The following is a 23983-nucleotide window of genomic DNA, read 5'->3' on the forward strand; positions in this document are numbered from 1 at the left end:
CGAGCGGTAAAGTCGCTGAACACTGGTACTTCGGTCCGAGGTTCGAATCCCGTGAACGGGCTGGCTGCATGGGTGTTTTCGTGGTTTTCCCCATGTGTAACGTGTATACGAGCCAGTTTCCCTTAGAAAGTCCTCCTCGAAAGGCATCCCTCCTCTTAGGCAGAAAGCCCTCGTGTTTTGGCATTTTTGTGGTTTTCCCCATGTGTAACGTGTATACGAGCCAGTTTCCCTTAGAAAGTCCTCCACGAAGGCATCCGTCCCCTTAGGCAGATAGCCCTCGTGTGCTTTGCCATAATTAAATACACCACACCTGAATAAAATTGCCTCAGTGCATAGCATGTAAAAATAGAGGTATATGAAATTTCTGTCCAGGACATAAACTGCCAAGAAGCTATGCTCAGTGTAGAGATTTGCCTTGTTTAGAGCTTCTTAAATCGTGAATATATTACGAAGTAAAGAATTAAAGACTTTTAATAAATTATTCCACATATATGTAATATAATTTGGGATGGAGAAGCTGGTGCACAGTGCTGAAAACATTCTTTTAATAAAGAGCCTTTTTAAATGTTCTTTATTTTCTGCATGGAGCATAAAATGTTCACATTATAAGCAGAATGAAGTAACAGAAGGGCTGAGACAGGTACACATGCGATTTAATAATTTTGAATACATATTTCACGTCTTTATCGTGTGAGAAGAGCATTAGAAGTTAAAAAAGTTGTTTCTGGGTGAGGTAAAAATTTAAAACTAATATAGAATAAGGAGATTAGCATACAGCCAGAAAAATAACATAGAAATTTCTTTTCAAACAATTCCTTTTATACCTTAAAAAAAATCTGGAAGATTTCTTTGAAAAATGGGGGTCTCAAAAAACTAAACATGGCTAAAATATATGGACTGGTTTGCAATCATCTACTATAAATAAAGAAGGTTCATAGTAACCTATAAATCCTTTTTCATTCAATTTTTCTGTGCGTACAGAAGGAAATTTTTAGGTGTGTCCAGATCGGACACACTGTGCCGCAAAAGGTTAAGAGAAGCTTCTCTCGCGATACACACAGAACCTTCTCGAGCTGTGCCATAACTGATTAAGCGAAAAAATAAATAAAGATCATTTAGTATAGGAAATAGCAGCTGAGTATTAAAATTTACTGATGTTTACCACAATTAAGATTTTGAAAAATCGACTTCATCGCACCACTTTTAACAAATTCATTTCATTCACAACATTCATTCATTCAAAGAGAAGGAGAATGCTAGCGTTCTATCTATTGGTAACAAATTGCTCGTTTATAAATAAGTATTGTGACCTATGCTCTGTTATGCTTGTCCTGTCCTGGTAAATCTTACAGAAAAAAGTTGCAAACTGCCCAGAGCAGTGTTTCCACCTCCAGTGGAACGGTGCATCGTAACACCTGGGTGCCTAGGCTAAAAGTCTTATCCCATGTAGAACATTTGAAAGAATTACGAAAGATAACAGAGAATAACCTAATAAATAAATATATAATAAGGAATAGCTTGAAAGTACTTTTTTTAATTTTAATTTTAAATATATGAGCTTTAAAAGGTATTAAATAATTTCTCATAATTAAGGCATAATAAAATCTGGGAGCACAGAGCCGTCCTGAAAAGTATATGTTAGTAGCATGTTATAATACGAATAAGTGTAAGTGATGACACCTCATATCAATTAGTAGTAAAGCAATGTAGTGTGCAGCAGCAATTAACATAAAATAAGATAATGCAAAAATTATTTAAGTAGTTAGTAAGTAATAGGATAAATACTAAATAAGCACAAAAACATAAGTTAGCAATATATAAAGTATTAAAGCATTAGTAGCACACAATGTAAATAAAAGCATAAGGTGCAAGATTAGCATGCAGGGAGTTTACATGATCCAGGGATTGAGTATTGCTAGTGGACGGTTAATATTAGTGAGATAATTGGGGGTCCTAATTGGCAATTTTAACAGCAGAATTATTAATAGATTTCTGTTTTCATGAAATCTTTTAGCTATCTTGTAGTAGTGAGTTCTGAGTAGACCGACCACTAGTTCGGTATCCGGACATAATCCCGACAGCCGAAATCCTGACAAGCCAGAATCCCGACAGACGGAATCCCGACAAGCCAAAATCCCGACAGGGTCGAAATCCCGACAAACCAAAATCTCGACAGGGTCGAAATCCCGACAAGCCAAAATCCCGACAGGGTCGAAATGCCGACAAGCCAAAATCCCGACAGGGTCGAAATCCCGATATTCCAATATCCCGACAGGGTCAAAATACTGACACGGGCGAAATCCCAATAAGGCCTAATGACCCCTTAACATACTTCCACAGCTGCAACTAGTATTTTGATGACTAGCAAATCTGAAGAAAATTACAAAAGATTATTCCAAGATTTAATTGATTTCGCTGAAGAAATTAATATTGAACTGAGGCCATCTAGAATCATTAGTGATCTAGAAAAGGCAGCTATAAATGCTCCGCGCACTCAAAATGCTGTCGAGGATTGGCACAGAAGATGGGAGACCTTAATTGGACGGGCCATGTTGGCATTTATAACATCATAGAAGGATTTCAAAAAGAACAGGAGCATGTGGAATACTAAGTTGAATGCATTCTTCGCGGAGAACAACAACCAAAACGTAGGAAGGTAGATGATGACAGAGAAAGGAGAATTATGACTGTTGTGGACGATCGTGATGATCGACCTGTGATGGAATATCTTCGTGCTATCGCTCACAATGTGTCACTGTAAATATGTCGTTTGCATGTGTAAGTGATGTTTTCTTTTTCTTAATAAAAGGAATTTTATAAATCTTCATTTCAAATTTTAACGGTCATTTCAATTTTTTTAAATTATTTTAAGTAATGACATAATTTTTATGATTTTTTGATTTAAACTTTTAATTAGTAATATGTAACAGTTAGTTAAAAATTGTATTTTATTAAGCTAAATTGAGTGTTTGTATTTAGATATTAACTTGTCGGGATTTTGGACAGTCGGGATTTCGACCCTGTCGGGATTCCGGACACTCGGGATTCTGACCCTGTCGGGATTCTGGCTTGTCGGGATTTTGACCCTGTCGGGATTTCGACCGTGTCGGGACTTATGGTTGTCGGGATTTCGGCCCTGTCGGGGTTTTGGACAGTCGGGATTCTGGCTTGTCGGGATTTCGGCTGTCGGGATTATGACCCAGACCCCACTGGTTCTTAAATTTTCTGATTTCTAATGTACCATTGTGAGTTTGTAATCTGCCTAAGATTGCAGTTTTGAGCAGTTTGAAGGTTATTTTTTTTAGTCCAAAGGGATTTCAGTCCCGAATGACTATTGCTTTCGTTTTGGCATTTTGCGTCGGACTCATAAACGTCGGTTCACTTTTCAAACTGTTGCCACAAAATGTTAGAGTCCTGCATTATATTTGAAGAAATTAAATAATGAAAAATCTGCATAAATGATTGTCTATTTCTCGCATTATGATAAAACAATCGTACATAGAGCCATCGAATTTTGAATGACGAAATCCTACTGCGAATATGGGCATTTGAAATCCCAAATTTGAAATTTGTTTTATGATCGATTTCCTATTTTTTAAAACTTTAACGAATTTTTGATTAACAAACTCAAGGATTTCAAAGCGAGCAATGGCAACGTTGTGCAGAAAAAACATTTTTATCTCCAGCGCGTGAGTCTCTGTATCGGAAATTCTAGATATGCTCGTTTTAAAACTATTTTGCGATATTGCTGTTGCACTGGATCTTATGGTTTAAGTGCGAGGAACATGATATTTAATAAATAAAGGTAACACTCAAAACGTTAAAAAAACGCCCCTTTAGACGTAATTTAAAATCTGAAAATTTCAGTTTTTTTTTTTTTTTTTTTTTTTTTTTTCCTACAATTTCTGTTTGCGTAGGCCCATACAGGGCAGATGTAACAGAGTAATGGACGCAACATGGATTTATAAATGAGTAACTTATTATCAATGGATAAAACACTGTTTCGAGCAATTAGGGGGAAGACAGAGCAGTGTTCTGAGGCAGATTACGGACGCACAATGGTACGTTCGTAATAACACTATTTATGAGAGCTTGGAAATTGTCAAGCTCAGAACTTTTTACTACTATTTTGCTAAAGGTTCTGCTGTCGTTTGAGAAATAGCAACAACACTGAACTGAGAATTTACAATTACGATTATAATGATATGCAAAACATAAGACGGCCTATGGCTATTCTCAGTCCTAGAATTATTGTGGAAGATTAATGTATTGTTACTTTTCTTTCTTTTTCTAACTACTTATGTTGTATTTTTTGTATTTTTATATATAATTTTTATTCTATCTTTCCAGTGCTGGTATGACTTTTCCAACTTGCTCACCATTGCTCGTTGTACCAGCTCGACGGCTTCCTGATGCTTTCCCCAATTTATAGTACAATTTTAATACTTTTTTATATTATTAGAAAGAAAAATAAATATTAGTATAAATCTATTCATGCAATTTTATTATAATCAATCTTTAGTTAGTTGAGATACTATTTCGAAGTTTGGATTTGTCGAATCGGAGTAGGGTTCGTCCAGGTATCCGGGCAGCGTAATGGCAGACCGCACATTGAGTTGAACAATGTTCAGCAAATTTCGCTTACTGCGCATGCTTGATGGTGTACCTTTGGCGCGGGAAGAAATATTGGCCACTAAGCAACCCTACTCTAGCTTATTCGTGATCACCATGGCTGTCGAGTGTGTTCGAATGATGTTTACAACTGTAATGTTGTGGAACTTTGCTTATTAGTTATTTTGACTTTTATACCGATTGCAGTTGCTTATTTTTCTAATATATATTTCATTGTAATTTGTCAATAACATTGCATTTAATATTTGTTAACATATGTTCGTAATAATTCGTTATTTAAATGTAATTTGTTTACATGTTATAATTCAGTAATTGTAAACTGGAGTATCTCGCTTAGTTTGTTAGCGTATATTCGCGCTTTTATTTTCTCATTTCAAAGAATTTAATAACTAGCATTAAGGAATTGTAAAATTTCTTCAGTGTTATTTGCAAGCACTTGTTATATTCCTCAGTGTTTCTTTATGTATGTACGAATGGAACGTATGGTAAATCCTGAATTGTTTTTATTCCTTAAAAGTATAATGAATAAATTTTCAACTAATATATCCTAAATTTCAGTCTTTTTCTGAACGAAAATTTGTACAGTTCCAAAGGAATGTGCAGAATTTTATAGGTATTATAATTTACATTTTGAATGCAAACACTGCTTCACATTACTTCGCAATAATTTCAGCTTTCTAGTTGTTTGAGCAGTACGGCAAAAAATAGTATTTTAACACAGTAATTAATTTACATTTACATTATACTCTACGAAGATTTAAACGCCAGATTTGTTTACAATCAGATGGCGGTACATCTACCATATACCGTATTTATCTTCTTTTCAAATCGCGCCAACATAGTAATTACGCCAAATTGTTTTCTGGGCATGCGCAGTACGCGACATTCGTTTAACACTGTTCAACTCAATGTGCGGTCTGCCATTACGCATCCGGGCATCTTAAGTAGCGTTCCACAAGGAGAGGATAGAAACGCTATAAAAGTATAAGGGAACACATAGATATAGCAAAGAATCAACTTCTGACGTAATTTAATTTTTTTTTCCTTCTTTTCGCTTGAAATCTTTCTGAATGTCTGAAATCAGATGGACACTATTGTGTTTGAATAAAATTTTAATAATTCATTTGCTCAATTCTTCTAAAAAGAATCATAAATTTACTTTAATTCGTAAAAAGAATCGCTAATCATCTTTCCCTAAACGTCATTTTCCCATGTGTAAAGTGTATACGAGCCAGTTCCTCTTAGAAAGTCCTCAACGAAGGCATCCCTCCTTTCAAGCATATAACTCTAAAGGGCTTTGCCATAATCAAATTAACCAACCAACCAACTATCTCTCTCCAAACAAATGAATTTCTAAGCGCGAAAAGGGCCCACCAGCGGCTGAGCGGTAAAGTCGCTGAACACTGGTAGTTTGGTCCGAGGTTCGAATCCCGCGAACGGGCTGGCTGCATGGACGTTTTCGTGGTTTCCCCATGTGTGTAACGTGTATACGAGCCAGTTTCCTTTAGAAAGTCCTCCCCTTAGGCAGATAGCCCTAGTGTGCTTTGCCATAATCAAATACACCACACCACACCTAAGAATTTTGGAGAATGCCCAAAAATGACGAAGTTTATAAGATTATACCAAATATGTTTCTTTTTTCAAATTAATTACAACATTTGAACTTTTCATACAAGGAGGTAAAACATGTACAACGAACGCAGTTACTTTCCCGTTTATCAGCAAATAATATAGTCTTTAAGAACTTTATTCGAAGAAATGTATTTTCTATATTTAATTGCAAGGCTAATCATTCAAGTTTAACACTCAGTTTCTAAGTTCATGCATTGAATAATCGTGATTTTGCAAAGAAACTGAAATATAGTCTAAGAGACGTTTCATGATAACTCCATGTAAATGCAATCTTAATCATTTCTATAACAATCATTTTATTCCGCCTAAGTCATAGCTTTTATTTTTTCTGAGCACTTGTAATCCGACACTTTGCTCGAGAGCATTAAAATTATTTTTTTTTAAATAATCCAATAAAAATTAACAAACTCACTATTTTCCCGAAATTTAAATCTTTTTAAAAAGTTTGCTGAACATTTTAACAAAAAAGTTTTATTAATATTTTATAACTTTTCTCACGTATTTATGTGTTACTTACATGGATATTGATCTATATCTCTGTTTCAGCCTTTGGTGTTTCAAGTAACTGTGGTATCGGATTTAATCGTCTAAATGGGAATGCTTGCTGTTGCATTTGGATGTGTATCTGTCTAATTTTAAAATAAATTCGCTCACAAAACAGTAAAGTAAACAATACTTTTAAGATCTTAAATACTTTTCCCCCCTAAGTTCTTTCCCATAAGCATTTTAAATACAGTCCGAATTTCAATTCTTTGCGGTTAAAACTTGAAAACACCTTTTTAGGAAATCAAAAATATTTATAAACTTGTTTTCGATAACTGCACAATAAATCCTTTAATTAGTTCATCGTATGTAGTGTTCTTTTGTTAACAGTTTGCCTAGTCATCCCCCACCCAATTTATATTTTAAAGCATATATATGTGATGATTTAGGAATGTCGCAAATAGATTTTGAAGCATACATAGTGGATCCAGAATGAAGAAGCTTAACAGTCATATATATCCAATAGGATGCAATTGTAGCAGATTTAAATTACATTTCTTTTAATGCAATTAAACATTTTATGGCCACAAACACTTGGCACATTAATTGTACCTGTTCCAGAACTGTCGCGTTTTTTCCTACCTTGTATGCAGTAAAAAGGAAGTATTGTAAACGAGAAATATTTCAGGTATCGTATTTCAACGAAAATATCCATTTTGATCACTATCGAATGCAATTTTTGGATGTTTTTGCGTGACATCTGTACGTAAGGACAGAATAAAGACTTCTTCCCCCCCAAAAAAAAATTATATAACTGATTTAAAATGAATTCTGAAGAGATTTTTTCATGGCCGTCTGTGAGTACGTACGTATATGTCTCTCGCAAAACTCAAAAACGAGTAGCCTCAGAACGTTGAAATTTTGTATGTAGGACTGCTATAACATATAGATATGCACCTCCTATTTTGGTTTCAATCGGCAGGACCAAAAGTATATAAATATATGCATACTATATATATCCACTTTGTTACTCGGCTCAAGTGATCTCAGGTTCTTTATTGTGCGTTTTTCGCTTTAAAAGTGATTAAATTATGTTGTTCTTATCTTCCGGCTGAGGTTTTTGAGGCTTTAGTAAATCTGCATGCAATATTTGTAGAATTATCAACAATTTAAAAGTTGATTAAGTGCGGCTAGGCCTAATTATTTTTACCATTCCAGCCATATTTATTTACATTTGCAACTCAGCAGAATAGTGGATTTGTTGCCAATTTAGAGAAACTTGTAGAGGCATTAGGTTATTTCGAGGCCGGAAAGATAAAAAATATGCAACGCCTTCGCCGGGAATCGAACCACGAACCTCTGGAATACGTGCCCAGCGTGCAGATCACCACACCACGAAGGCGTGCCAAGAAGGCGGGAGAAATATCTTATATACTTCCCCTTTTAAAGGGCGACTGACGTTTTTACGGAACCCAATCGCCAAATTCTGGGTGGGGAGAATCCTTATATACCACCCTTTCCTAGTTCGGGTGCCAGTGTAGAGACATTAGGTATTTTTGGGAGCAGGTAAGAGAGATTGAGAAATTAGGAGCTCCTTCGCCGGGAATCGAACCGCGAACCTCTGGAATAAGCGCCCTTGTGCAGACCACCACACCACGAAGGCATGCCAAGAAGGCGGGAGAAATACCTTCTAAACTAAGCTTCGCAATAACAAAGATAACGCCTTCTTTTATTATTGCGAATTAAATCATGCTTAATCCATTCTAGAATTTATTCGAGGAAATAAGTATTTAAGATTTACTTCGTAATTTTTAATACAGATATTTTGCATGTTTATGTATTTTTGCCTTGTCGTGAAGTGAGAACTGAATTAATTGAATGAGAAATACTGAATCGTCTATGAAAATCTGTTTCTTTCTCTTTTTTTCTGTTTGTTTGTTTAATTTCTTTTATATATCGTTTTAGATTTATTATAGTATTTGATTAGAATATGTGGCAACGATTATATAATTCTTCAAATGAGATAAATTTTGTGCATTATAAGTTATAATAGGAACGAAATGTAACGCTGTTAAGTGAAAATAGCGCCAGAATGTTGCTATGGTAAACAAAAATAGTGAATTTTAAAGAGTGCATTTATTCTATTGTGGTTTATGCGCTATCGACGAAGTAGATTTAATTCGATCCAATAAGTTTAAACGAAATGCAAGAAAATTGTGTATAATTAAATACTCCATACAATGAAGTCATGTGGCGTACACATGATATTTTTTTTATATTGTTTTGCGAAAGAAAGGAAAGCAGAAAGAAGCTGTGTTTTGTTTCTAGTCTTTTGCCTCAAAGACTACTGCTTTCATTTCTTCCAGACAACAATAGTTATTTTCTTATTGTATTGTATTTTGTTAGTTTTCTATTTTATTGATTTCTAATGTTCATTTTACATTGCTTTACAATAAGAAAAAGTGGGTTATTAAAGTGAGAAAATATTTAATTTTAATAGTATTTCATGAATGCGCAAAAGAAAATTTTTGGTTTTATATTAAATACAATAGTTTCTATATTAAGACTTCAAGAGAAGGATTGTAAAATTACATCACGATTTCAAGTAAAGATTTTTCAAAAACTGTGAATTTTTATATTTATTTCTCTGCAAATTTTTAATACTGGATAATTTCGGCCAAAAATGTTTTATTAAAATTTTGATAAAAATTTATTTCCCTTTCAAAATTATCTTTATCTTATTTTGCTAACTCTCTACTTTCTCTGAAAAGGCTTTTCTATTCCTAAGATTTTTTCTCTTTGACGGGAGGGTATATGTAAGATTTAAAAAAAGAAAAAAGAAAATGAAATTTAAAATTATTAACTTTAATTTGGCTACATTCCCTACTATCTTAAAAATACTGTTACGGATTTCGTATTTAAATAGCTAATGTTAGTTGAATTATAAATTAAATTGTTTTATTTCTCGTGCAGTGTAGCGCGTGATGAATATTAATAGAAAGCTAAGCCGGAAAATTAAAAATACAAGAGCACGAGCATTTAACATTTAATAAATAAATACCTCTTTTTGATTTCGAGAAAGTTCCAGAAAATTCTCGCACATTTTAAAAGCTCATATAAAAAGGAGGAAAACCTCTTAATTCGATTAGTTAGTTAGTTTGTTGTTCTTTTAAGAGTTTGTTTAGAAAACTGCTCTTGTTGATTGTAGCGAATTCGCGGATTAGCTTTCTTTTGCTGTTTCGAATTAAGTTCTTTTGAACGTTTGAGTAGTTAAAAGATAACTACTGAGAGATTTTGTAATACTGTACGAATATCTGAGGAAATTTAAGCCTTATTTGTTGTGATAATAATAAATTTTGTTCCTTTTTCATCGGACTTGTGCATTCATTTCTTAAGGAACCGTACACACGCAACAATACTAATATATGAATCCAAAAGGCTTCATTTGAAAATGTAATTCATTTCACGTTTATGTAATCACACAGCAAAATGTGGTGAGCTCTCAGCCAATCCGATTAAAGAAATTTTAATCTTTAAATATCACTGCTACCAACTGCGCAACCGTTTTTCTTCCCACCTTGCCCTCTGCTTAGACGCGTGCTTGCCGCTCTTTGCTTTGTCTGCGTTGTCTGAGAATGTAAGGTTTCAATGTGTGGGTGCATATCGCACCCTTGATAATACGTGAACCTGTTTACATATGAAATAAAACTTTCTATGAATCTACTCCACTACCACACTACTACTGGCTAACGATTTTCTTCACTGTTATTCCATCTTCCATATCTATGCAGCTTTATCATTCTATATGCGAATCTATTATCAACAGCAAATCATCAACTACAGCGAATTGTCATGAATATATGTAAGGAAAAATGTTTCGCAAATTGTGAAATTTGCGCCAGATAAAAATAACATGTAATACGAATTCAAATACGGAAACCCCAAAATACAGCAAACTCAACAACTGCTGGTGGTACATGGAAGTTTGGACCACGAGCACAAATACACTTTCGAGGATGCGTATCGATATTTCATTGGTTGTGCTCATAATGATTCTGTTGCCAATCCTGATGAAAGACCCTGAGTTTTATCCTTCCACGGAACTATGTATAATAAATACTATACAGGCAGGATAACAGTATTTTTTTTTTCGTTATTTTATTACCTTCTAGGCTAAAACGTTAGAATTCTTTATTTTAATACGTGCTGCATTAATGGTTTCACCTCTGGGAAGAAATTCAGTAAGCCAAACGCCTTTCCTATCCCAGAAGACAGTGCACATGATTTTTTGTTGTGATGGCATTGTCACTTTGAACTTTTGTTTTTTCAGAGAATGAGTGTGTCTCCATTCCATCGATTATTGTTTCGATTCTGGTGTGAAATGACACACACAAGTTTCATCACCTGTCACAATTTGGTTTAAAAAGTTTTCTCCCTCATCACTGTACCGCGTGAGAAATGTCAGGGCACTACCAAGTCGCTTTGTTTTGTGAACATCAGTGAGCATTTTTGGAACTCATCGGGAACACGGTTTGCGATAATTCAAGCGGTCAGACACAATTTCGAACAAAACAGTACGTGAAATTTGTGGAAATGCCTCTGAAAGAGTTGTCATTGTGAAGCGTCTGTTCTCATGAATTGCTTCATCAACTTTCCTTACCAAATCATCGGTGACAACAGAAGGCCGACCACTCCGAGCCTCGGCGTGGACATTTGTTCGACCTGCATTAAACATTCTTACCCACTTTCTCACCATTCCATCACTTATCGCGTATTCACCGTAAACTTCTGTCACTTGACGATAAATTTCGGCCGGTTTAACATTCCTCGCGTTCAAAAATTTAATCACGGCACGAATCTCGCAGTCAGCGGGAGAACTAATTGTCTTAAATATTTTGAATGTGCACAGCAAACTGAAAACACAACATAGAGCAACCAAAATGGCGACAATTGAAAGTCAGTGAACAAGAAAGACTAGTGCGCATGCGCGGGACGCCTACCACAGCGCTGGAATGAAACGGTACTTAGTTTCCGAATACGCTACGTACTTAGCAGAAAGAAAAGTCTCTTCTAAATACTACACTGCAGGGCACTGCTTACGCAGTACACATCAAAACATCGATTGATGCATTCGTGACATTAGGCTCGGGATTGTTGCGTTCAGTTGTCGAAAATTCAATGCATAGAATTCGCTTCTGGACACTTAAACGATATTTTATTCAAAATATAATATCATAAATTGTTCTTCAAAATAGTACAAAGACCCACCAGTGGCCGAGCGGTAAAGTTCCTGAACACTGGTTGTTCGGTCCGAGGTTCGAATTCCGCGAACGTGTTGGCTGCATGGGCGCTTTCGTGGTTTTCCTCATGTGTAGCGTGTTAATACTAGCCAATTTCACTTAGAAAGTCCTCCACGAAGGCATCCATCTCTTCCTTGTAGTGCGTTACGGCGGAACCCGTAAATAATAATCATAAAATAGTATAAAAAGTTAGATTGTATCTGGTATAGTTTTTAATCTTACTTCATTTTATCACATTATTCTTGTTCAAACATTCGAACACTCTTTATAAAGCGTCGTGTAGAGGGGAAAAAAAAGAAAAACCATATAGCTTAAGTTAAATCGAACGACATTAAGGTTTATGAGATTAAAAAAAATCTGATGTGTACACCACATGACTTCCTTGTACGGAATATTAAATTATACGCATTTTTTCTTGCATTTCATTTAAACTTATTGGATTGAATTAAATCTACTTTGCCGACAGCGCATAAACCACAATAGAATAAATGCATTCTTTAAAATTCACTCTAGTATTTGTTTACCATAGCGACACTCTGGCGCTAGATTCACTTAACAGTATTATATTTCGTTCATATTATAACTCACAATGCACAAAATCTATATCATTTAAAGAATAGAATTATCTAATCGTTGCCACATGTTCTATTCAAATACTATAATAAAGCTAGAGTGATGTATAAAAGAAATTAAGCAAACAAAACAAAAAAGAAACAGTTTTTCACAGACGATTGAGTATTTCTCATTCAATTAATTCAGTTCTCACTTCGCGAGAAGGCAAAAATGCATAAAAACTCAAACTATCTATATTAAAAATTACGAAGTAAATCTTAAATACTTATTTCCTCGAATAAATTCCTGAAAGAATTAAGCGTGATTTAATTGGCAATAATAAAAGAATGCGTTATCTTTGTTGTTGCGAAGCTAAGTTTCTCTAGATTGGCAACAAATCCACTAGTATGCTGTTTCAAATGTAAACATCAATGGCCGCAAAAAAAAAAAAAAAAAAAGGCTTAGCGGCACTTAGACAACTTTAAAATTGTTGATAATTCTAAAAATATTGCATACAGATTTACTAAAGGCATAAAAACCTAATCGGAAGATAAAAACAACATAATACAATCATTTTTAAAGCAAAAAATGTACAACTTACAAGCACATAAGAGTAAACAAACTGAGATCACTGAGCCGGGTAACAGAGTGGACATATATATAAATATATTTATATACGTTTGGTGCGGCCGATTGCAACCAAAGTACGAGGTGCACATCTACATGTTATAGCAGTCCTATATACAAAATTTCAATGTTCTGAGGCTACTCGTTTTTGAGTTATGCGAGATACGTACGTACAGACGCCACGAAAAATTCTCTTCAGAATTAATTTTAAAGCAGTTTTATAATTTTTTTGGAGGAAACGAGTCTTTTATTCTGTCCTTACGTACCGATATCATGCAAAAACATCGTTAAATTGCATTCGATAGCGGTCAAAATGGATGAAATATGCTGCCTGAAACTTTTCGCTATTACAATACTTCCTGTTTACTTCGTACAAGGAAGTAAAAAAGTCTTTACCAGTGTTACAAAACCCAAACTAATTTCTCATGTCCAATAATTTCGTTATATTTTTCGATATTACAAGCTTCTTCATTGGAATATCACCGAAATTATTTAAACATTACACTACTAAGGCAATTATCATACATTGCTGCTTGACAAATGTTGTCATTGCAAGCAATTAAAAATCTTTCATTTATCTTCTACAGGCTCGCAAGCGTTGTCATTGAGGAAGACTGTAAAAATAATTTATCTGTTAAATAATATTTCCTTTGCTTATGAAAGTCAACAATTTAAAAACAATTTAAAGCATTTTTAATGAATTAAGTACTTAATAAAAAAATCTATTTGGCATAATTTAAATATGTTTCATTTATAATATACCAGACAGGTAACTTTTATTGGCTGAATTTTTGGGTTTAATAAAAGTGTTTAAAATGCCTTATATTATGCACAGTGAGGTAAAATCGTTTATTTTATTTATTTAATTATTTTTAATTATCGTTAGAATTGTACTTTTCTTTTTTATGAGTTATATTTTCATCAGAATCTAAACGAAAATAATTTTCTGGAACTATTTCGTTATTGTATATCACGAACAGGTCACAAATATAATTTCATTTCTTTTATTAAATTATTCAGAATTTGAAAAAAAATCCCCGAAATGTAATTTTACGGTATGTTTTCATTCATCGTATCCTAGAAATATAGTACCGTTTCAAAGCGAAAGTAATGCGAAACCGATGTGGATGTAATAGCGTCTCATATCTGTACATAGCAAAAGTAAAGCGCTCATCACCTTGTTAACATCACTTTTTGAGACTTTTGCTAGCATCGTTTAATTCTTTGTTTATTTTTCAAATAAGCAAACAATTCCCCAGCCAGAGAAGTTCCATTTTAAGTTTGTGCGAATTAGTTCCACATTGTTGTTCCAAATGTTCGGTTCCTGCCATTCCCGTTTTGTATACACACACACACTAAGCAAAGAGAACAGGATACGAAAAAATAATAATAACTTCACCCAAATCACGCAATCCTGTCTTACATCCCATTACAAGAGCCGGTGCACCCCATTATCACCCCCTGCACCCTATCCTTCTCCCAAACTCCGCAACTCATTCAATGCGAAGGCTCCTTTCTCACTGGCTCGCGGAGACGGTAGGCGTGGCCATTCGCACGTCTATCACCGTATTTCGTTCCGCTCGTGGGCGGAGAACCACTTCAAGCTCTCGTATCCGCCCCATCCGTAGCGTAGGGGCGGAGTCGGACGATCGGGCGCGTGTCGTTGCCTGGTCAGTGAGTATTTGTTTGCCGTAAGAACTGGACCCGGAGGATCCACTATCCACGATCTTTCGTTTCAGACCTTCCGTAAGCGAGTAATTCAACCACCCCCTTTCGCTGCCCCCCTTGTTCATCCCGAGGGACAATAGACGTTACGTGTGTGCTAGTCAGGCTTAGCTAGTGTCTGCCCGTCGCGTAACGTTATTATTTTCTTCGGCTTGATTTCAAGTAAACATCGGCGGTTGTCGACATGGGTACCGGAAGGGTTGTCAAGCGTCACCCTGACAGCTGGTTCACGTGAAGAGGTACAGAAAATGAAAACCGGGCAGTAAGTGTTGTTGGTGAGACTGTCTTGTTATAAACAGACTTTCAGGAGAAAATGTCATACGCGCAGTTTGGATATGCAGCTTTCACCCCTACTACACAGGTAAGATATATTCTTTGTTATGCTCTAAACACTATTCATGTAAAAAAAAAAAAAATTAAAGTTGCAAAGTTAATATTCAATAAAGTTAAGAAAGATCTAATTAAATATTTCCTATTCAAACCATTTCTTTCTTTTTTAATGGCATTTTTATTGTAATTAATATTTTTCATAATAAATGTAACAGGATATTAGTTTCAGAGAGCCGTTAATCATTGCAAAACTTTCCCTTAATTTTATTTTTATTCGGTATTAGGAATTTGAGAGATTTCTTTTCAAAGATTTAAAATCTTAATCTGACGTTGTATTGGATAGTGAATAAATATGTATTTACTGAGTGTTCTTGTCTACACGTCGTTTATCTGTGTATTTCAAAACTGTTGGATGGGCGCAGGTGAGATATAGTAGTCAAAACCTCCATTCTAACTATTTTAACTAAATGAACCTCCAGATTTAAGTATTTCTTATTAAACTATATTTGCTTTTGCTTCAGTTCGGTCGATCATCTGTAGTTTTAAATCAACCAGTTGTTATGTCTCCTGACACAGTTTTTTTAATCTGAATATTAAATGAATAATAAAGTCGTTAGTGTAATCATAACTGAGCTAATAAAAATGAGATAAGATTTAAATTAATTCAAAATATTAAAACTATTAATAACTTTCTGTTTGTCAACATGTAAATCGTAATAACTTCATTCCTTTTAAACAATAATAAAGAATCAGTACTAAATATGTGCATCTGAATTTAATTAAAAGCACGTATATTTAAATAGCTTCTCTGGCAAGATATTCTGAAAAATAATTTATAACAAATAATTTAAAAGAAATCCAAGCTGTGTTGGACATTATAAGAAAATATGATGCTATTCTTACTTAATTTTCATTATTTATACAAAATTAAGTTGAAAAATTTTCCACCGTTTCTAGTATTTAAGAAATATTTAAAAAATTACAGAATTTATTATTAAAGTTATAAATTTGCTTTTGAAAATTGTTTCAGAAAGTCACTTACTTTGAGTGATTATATTTATTTCATAACTGGATTCTGAGTAAATACAGTTTTAGATCACTGTCAAATTACGTTTGCTTTTTTAAATATAAATATATTTAAAGGATTTTTATATCCCCCCCTGTATTCTGAGAAGGTAAAACAGCGGGTGATTATTAATTACTGGCTGTTGAAATACCTTTTCTTTTGTACCTTAAATGAAAAGGCAAGATTATTTTCAAGCAAATCGAAAAATTATATTTAGCGTACTTTACATTTAGGTGGACTTAAAGAATTTCCTTGGTTCAATGCTCATAGAGACCAACGATTAAATATGAGTTCATTAACGAATTTTATACGATTCCTTTTTCACGCATCTTTAAATTATCATTGATAAAGTAAGTGTTCTTATAATTTCATATTTACTTTCTTTTTCGCATAAATTTAATGAAAAGCATCTAAATTCAAATAATTTCTCTGACAAGATAGTCTGAAAATAACTTAAAAGAAATCCAAGCTATTTTGGACATTACAAGAAAATAAAAGTCCATTGCTCAAGCTTAATTAGAGGCAAAACAAAGATAGAGTTTTATTCAAAAATAACTAAACTTTAACCTAAGCATGCTTTATTTCCTGCCTATAAATTTCATATTGCCCTGTTATATTTTTCCAATTAAAAAAAGTGTTTGAATTTAGCTATTCTTATTCGCTACAAAAAACTTTTAATCTTCCTTCAAAAATTTCATTTCATAAAAAGTACTTTAGCTCACCATTATATTTTTGGTCTATGTTTTTCAAAATTTTGTTTGTCGTATTATTCATATTAAAAAATGATAAAAAAAACTGGGCAGATCAGAACATTTGGTCATTAAAGGATCAAATTGTTGCCAACAAAGCAGATTATTTTGTCGACAGTAATTCTGTAAGAAGCTTGTTTATTAAAAAAAGAAAAAAATAGTGATAAATGCTTTTATGCAAAATAAATAAATAAATAAAAATAAAAAATGAAACAGCAAAACATATAATTTATACATAATATAATATAATAATAAATTATACATAATATAATAATAAATTTACTTATAAATAACATAGGATCATTTTCCAGTTACTCGTGCGCTTTTGGGTTGGAATATTAACAATAAAAACTTTTATTGCGTGGATTTTGATATTAAATAGCATAAAATTTTCTTTTTTGTTACATGTTAAGTAACATAAGCGTCATAAATTGCAATAGGATTGTTTGCGAAGCAAGCTGAGAATTACTGTTAAATTGTATTTAATATTCGTAATTTTTCCATAATAAGAATAGTAAACAATGTTTATCAGTGAAAACATATAGAACAGTTTTTATGCCTTTATTATACTTCACTGTAAATTTATCTGAAACATGTACCTAAAAAAATTATGGGTGTGATGCAAATGCTTTTTAGTATGAGCAGCAAACGTTCTAGAACTGCAGAAAGAAGCATTTATAAAGGTACGAATTATAAAGAAACTTCTAATTTATTATTATTTATTGCTTCATTTGTCAAACAAAGTAGAATATTAAAGAATTAAAACATGAGCTAAGCGCTGGATAATTGATAATATGATAAGCAATTTTCAAGATTAATTGAAACTAGGCTATCATTTATCCAAATTCCCTACTCGCCCTGCTATAATAACAGTTTGTGTTAGTCCGAAGCTATTTTCAGATTCAATTTTACTTTTATCACAAGCTTATATAATTTTTTTGAAATTAGATATTGTGTCATAAAGCTTAATAAACCTAATAAAGGTGATAAATAAAACTGTTTCCCGCTTTCACAATAAAAAGCAAATCTCTTTCACACTTTTCATTAAAACTTAACAATTTAAAAATTTAATCTACTTTAAAATTGAAAATCCTTTACAGTGAAAATAACATTTGAAAATCCTTTACAGTGTTTTCATTAAATGTTACACCTTTATTTATTTATTTATTTACTTTTTCATTTGTTCGAAAGACTGGGAAACTAGAAACTGGATCTTTAACTTGTTTATATTTATCTCCTTTATCACTTTGCTTTAAAATAATGATCGAGTATTTTCTCATTGCAATTTACAACATATTCAGTAAAGAAAATGACCAAATAATTTGGCTGTTGGGCTCATAATTCTTCAGGATTAATAAACTTCTTTTCTTTGTTCAAATTAATATCCTTAAAGATATATGGTATTTACATTATTAGACAAGCAACTAAATAAAAGACTTCATAAAAGTTTATTTACCATCAGGGCCAAATTTTTTCTTATGAAAAAAATTATTATATTAAGTGCCAAACTAAAGGAAAATTCAAGCATGTGGTTTTAAAACTGATCTAATCTATATAAAATTAGAAATGTATGTGCAGTTTTGCTTGCAAGTCATATGAAATATTCAGTCGTTCAGTAAAATTTTGCACTGAAATGTACAGACAATGAAACATTAAGTTATTCAGTAGCATTAAGTAACATTTATTACTGATTATATGAACAGTCGGTATGTGTAAACAAAACCTAACCATACTATAGTACTTAAAAAATAGTAAGAAATACCTTTTTATAAATTTATTTAAAGGCACGGTAGGAAAATATGGATAAAACTCATTCACATAATAATACAACTGATTTTTAAAACGTTACTGTCATATGTCCCATACTATATGACACAGGACAAATCCTTCATAATTTTGATTTTAATTACATTGAAATCAAAATTATGGCGAATCTGTCGTGTTTATATGCTGCTCATTATAAACGTTTCTTCCATTTTATAACATTTCAGGACACGCTCAAAATTTGATACTAAATTTACTTACGTTAAACTTTAACAGCGATTAATTTAAGGAGGAATGTCACATGACAAACATTTTTTTATACTTTAAACTGTTCATAATTTATTTAACTAATAATGAATGTCAATAATATGCATTTCCTTATAACATTAAAGATAAAAACAAAGGAAAAAGTTCTTGAATTACTTCACACACAAGGAATGTGCGTATTAGATTTCTTTGTTTCGCGGGAGAGAATTTAAAGCAGGATATATTTAGCAATTTGGAGTTCAAGAAATGGGTTAATATCTTTATCTAACAATTGAGACAAGTGAGTTTGTCAACAGGAGCAACAGGTACGGAGTAAATTTTAATGGCGTATTGGGTAACTTCGATTTCACAATTAGCAGCTGCAGTTTAAAATAGCTGAAATAAATTAATTACATCAATAAAATGGCGAATAAATTCGATTCAACTAGCGCAACATTCGACTGAGAATAGAATCTTTTTAATGTGACTGTCAAACGGAAGAGTCCCCTTTTCTGACGTCAATCACTACGACTCCACTAATTCGGCATAAAATTTGATTTCGCATCGAAATACAACAGCAGTCAACGATTATCCTGTTTTGACGCAGTCATTCAGGCATAAAAATAATAAAGCGAGGTATATGTCTCTGTGCGTCTCCCGAAATTTACTCTCAACGGGAACACATGGGGTTTGGGGACGTCGCAAAAAAGGCAGATCGGTCCTCGTCGTCTCGGAAGCATAATAGCATATCGCGGGCCTTTTGCGGGGCCCGTTGTGTATTTTCTATACCGGGAGTATGAAAGAGGATGAATTAGCGATAAATAGGCCGGGGAGGGTAAAGATTGAAAGTCAGAGAGGGGTGGAAATAGAAAGGCGGTGTGAAAAGTCATTACGGTGTCAGCACCGTCGGTTTCTGCTCTTTAGGGGGTTGCTTTCTTTCCCCTTGCTGCAAAGTACCCCTCTGAAATCATCCGCTGTGATATTCTGGGGATGAGGGAACCGTCGTGAACTCCGCGACCACCAGATAGCAATCTCCTGACGCAACTGGAGCATCCATTCTCCAAGCCGGTAGATTATCCTTGTTATGTAAAGGCTCATTATCCTGAAATGATGGAACGCAGGAAAAGGAATTAATTTCTTATAAAAATGTATACCATACCGTAATTTGTTTTGCTTCTCTGGCTGTGCTTTAAGCAATAATTTCCAAAGTCCTGCAGGCAAAGGGATCTACTGATATTGCATCTATATTTTACAGAAAAAAGTAGCAACTTCCTTGTAGGAAAGGGAGTTAATATGTAATTTCAAAGCGGAAAAAAGTGCTCTGTATCTTTATTACTTCATTAGCATCTCTTTAACCAAAAATTGTTTCCAATTTTCAAATCGAACTATATCTCTCAGAGATGATAGTAATAAATTTCTGTGCCTGCAGACCAGTCTAATTTTTATTTATGCTATTAAAACAGAAGTAGAGAGGGGGGAAAAACATATATACTGCAAATTTCGTAATTCACTTAGGAACTGTAAATTTTGCGTTATATATATTTCCGATCATGTTGCATTATATATATATTTCTCCCTGGAATTGATTCGTTTAAGACTGCCTGTAGATTTTTTTATATATAGTTTCAAAATAACTACGTGCAAATTACCTAAATACAATAAAAAATTAATTAATTATTTCTAAAAATAAATTAATGTAATTAAAAAACTTATTTGATGTATCATATCTTATTAAGCTGGCATAATGTTGAATAAACAAAGATGATATATAAAACATATATGCACTTAAATATCTAGTGCAGTTACGTAACATAATATTAGCTATTATTTATTACCCAAGAACTTGTCATTATTTGTGACTGCTCGTAAAAGTCTTTAAACTCGAATAATTATGTTTCGCATAAGAAGGTCTTTTTAGTCTTCTTAGTATTTGGAGAAAACATATCGTAGTTGATCTTAATCTACACTCTAATATGTTAGTTCCTATTTATTTCTTCGAAAATATGTGGACACCATACGATCTTTCTTCTGACAGCCTAATAACCCTTTGCGGCACAGTGTGTCCGGTCTGGACACACCTAAAAATTTCCTTCTGTACGCACAGAAAAATTGAGTGAAAAAGGATTTATAGGTTACTATAGGTTACTCTGAACCTTCTTTATTTATAGTAGATGGTAGCTCAATACAAACCAGTAGTCCATATATTTTAGCCATGTTAGTTTTTTAAAGACCCTCATTTTTCAAAGAAATCTTCCAGATTTTGTTTTTAGGGTATAAAAGGAGTTGTTTGAAAAGAAATTTCTGTCCTATTTTTTGGCTGTATGCTAATCTCCTTATTCTATATTAGTTTTAAATTTTTACCTTGAAATCTTGCCTAAAATCAAATCCGCGAACTCTAGGTGTGCCCAGACCGGGCTCACCGATAATCTAGGACAACTGAGAGTCTGTGTTCTTTGTTTCTCCGCATCTCATCGGTCAGTTCATTGACAACAATGCTCGTTTCAGCACTCTTTTCGAAGCTCTATTCAATCAGTGTGCCCACTTTGGGCACACCCACAGAATTAAAAGATAAGTGTTAAAGTGCTATCTTCACAAAATTTTACTTGTGTACTCCTCTAGGCCTAATTAGACTGCCTACTTTTTTTATTTTATTTATTTATTTATTTATTTATTTTTATCAAAACTCCAACTTTAAAAGGTAGCGTGCCAAACATGAATATTTTTGTCATTTAAAAAACTTCTGTAATTGGTGTACAACCAATGAGTGAAAAAATAAAGGCCAGGTAAGGACTTCCGGATAAAGAATGGATAATAATGTATAGTATATACGTTTGGTAAGATCAATTGAAATAAAAAAAGAGAGGTGCTCAATCAGATGTTATAGCATTCCCAGATACAAAACTTCAAAGTTCTACGGCTAATTACTTTTGAGATGAGACGTATATACCTAGGTATGTACGTACGTATATACATCGCAAAAGAAAAAAAAAAATCACTTTTGAATCCATTTCACAATCCGTTTTGGAAAAAGCAGTCCTTTATTTTTCTGCGTACACGCAGACGTAACTGAAAAATAATCGTCCAAATGGATTCGGGAACTGTCTAAATGGATATTTTTGTTGAAAAATGGTACCCGAAATTTTTCGCGATTACAGTGCTTCCTTCATACAAGGAAATAAAAAAGGCGGTATGTACCGGCGTTCACAAATTTCAGTTCTTACATTCCTTTGCTTTAAATACTAAACTATTACTGAAATCGAAATGGAAAACTTGAAATATTAATATTTTTTATTTTTTCTAATCTGTGTTTATTTTTCTTTAAAAAAATTGATGTTTTTTAATATTGCATAGCCTTTGGTATGTCTCAGCCCTGTTTACATTTCTACGTCAAAATCATTAACAGAAACTTAGAAGGAAATATTGTTTCTAAAAATACTTAAAAATGAATCATGCTTTAAATTAGGTTATTTGATTATGGCAAAGCACACGAGAAAACCTGCAACATTTATCACTCTTAATAAAGCTCAAACAAAACTTACTAATTAATTAAAAAATAATTTCCGGAAAAGCACTAAAATTTTGATTCTCTGAAAAGAAGGTGATTTTAATTTAGTCTTTTCTGTAATGTCTGAAACGGATGTTATTACCCCTCTTCACATAATATAGTAGCTATGATATTGACGCCAATTACAGTTTAGAAGTTACAGTTAATCAAATTTCGCTAAAGATTAAAAGAAAAATAAATTCCTTGCAAAAACAGTCACCTTTTTGAAAGTTCATCGAGGATATTTTAAATACGTAAGTAACATACGTTTTTGTAATAAAATAAGGACAAGTGATAGGTAATGTTTTTCAGCAAATGAATGAATAAGTGAAATCAATGAATAAGTAATTCCCGAATTTATATCTGAATGCATACTTGAAATTCTGTGTACCAGTTTGAATTTTAAAGTGATTAGGTAATTAGTAGAGTAGGGGAATAGTAAAATTATGTAGCTTGTATTAAATAGTAATTCTTGCGAAATAGAATTTTGCTTCGTATTTCTTAATTTCATTTTTATTTTCAACAACAGCATCACTATTACCCGAAAGAACATTACAATTTTGCATAGCTAATGTAAAAGCGAAAGCAAAATTTTCCTGTAATTATAAAATGGACAAAAAACGTAATTTACATAAAAGTTCTATATGAATATTTCATAGCACTGATGTTACTGTTTCATTCAAAAAAATACTTAGTATTTATTTATGTAATTTTAAATTCTAAATAAACATTGCTAAATAATACCAAATAAGCATAATTAAGTATCGTACACTTAATTTTAACAGTATACATAGCGTCTTTTAAAATTGATGAAATGTATTTAAAAAATCTTTAATTAACGTACTCAAAAAAAAAAAAAAAAAAAAAAGCAAAAATTTATATATTATGATGAAATGAAAAATTTTATAATTTACCTAACTAGCTGTTATTGTTGGTATCGTGTCCATATCACATGGAAGAATAGTTGCCAGAGACTACTCCAAAGAAAGGTTGGACTTCTATTTCCACCCCCAATTTTGAGGAAGACCGCCTAGGGGGTGATGCAGGTCTCCCATCCCTCCTTTCTTCCACCGATCCACACGAGAGGACTTTCGGCTCACTAACATATTTAGAGTGACCCCATGCCGCAAAGATACTATACATTTACAAACATTCATGCCTTCTCCGGGATTCGAACCCGGGCCGTTAGGTACCGCTGTAGGCTCCTCTTACTACTATAGAGTCTGTGCGACACATTTTATCAGATGTTTTGTAATTTTAAGGTAATATATTCTGCAATAAATTTTTCCAATAAAATTTAGTCCCACATGATGTGACAATTTGATTTTATGTA

At 33.1% G+C, this 23983-nt stretch overlaps 1 protein-coding gene across 1 annotated transcript in view; it reads left to right on the forward strand.

Annotated features, from left to right (window-relative positions):
* The first annotated feature begins 14849 nt into the window (after positions 1-14849).
* Positions 14850-23983, forward strand: part of LOC118188361 (uncharacterized) — a 131022-nt gene continuing 121888 nt past the window's right edge. Inside the window, exon 1 of the mRNA XM_035358776.2 lies at positions 14850-15312. Coding sequence (XP_035214667.2) covers positions 15265-15312 — 48 coding nt within the window. The 5' untranslated portion in view covers positions 14850-15264. The remainder of the gene's footprint in view (positions 15313-23983) is intronic.

The sequence above is a fragment of the Stegodyphus dumicola genome, chromosome 6, assembly GCF_044657685.1.
Source record: "Stegodyphus dumicola isolate Sdum_Otavi_A_Nest chromosome 6, ASM4465768v1".
Lineage (NCBI taxonomy): Eukaryota > Metazoa > Arthropoda > Arachnida > Araneae > Eresidae > Stegodyphus > Stegodyphus dumicola.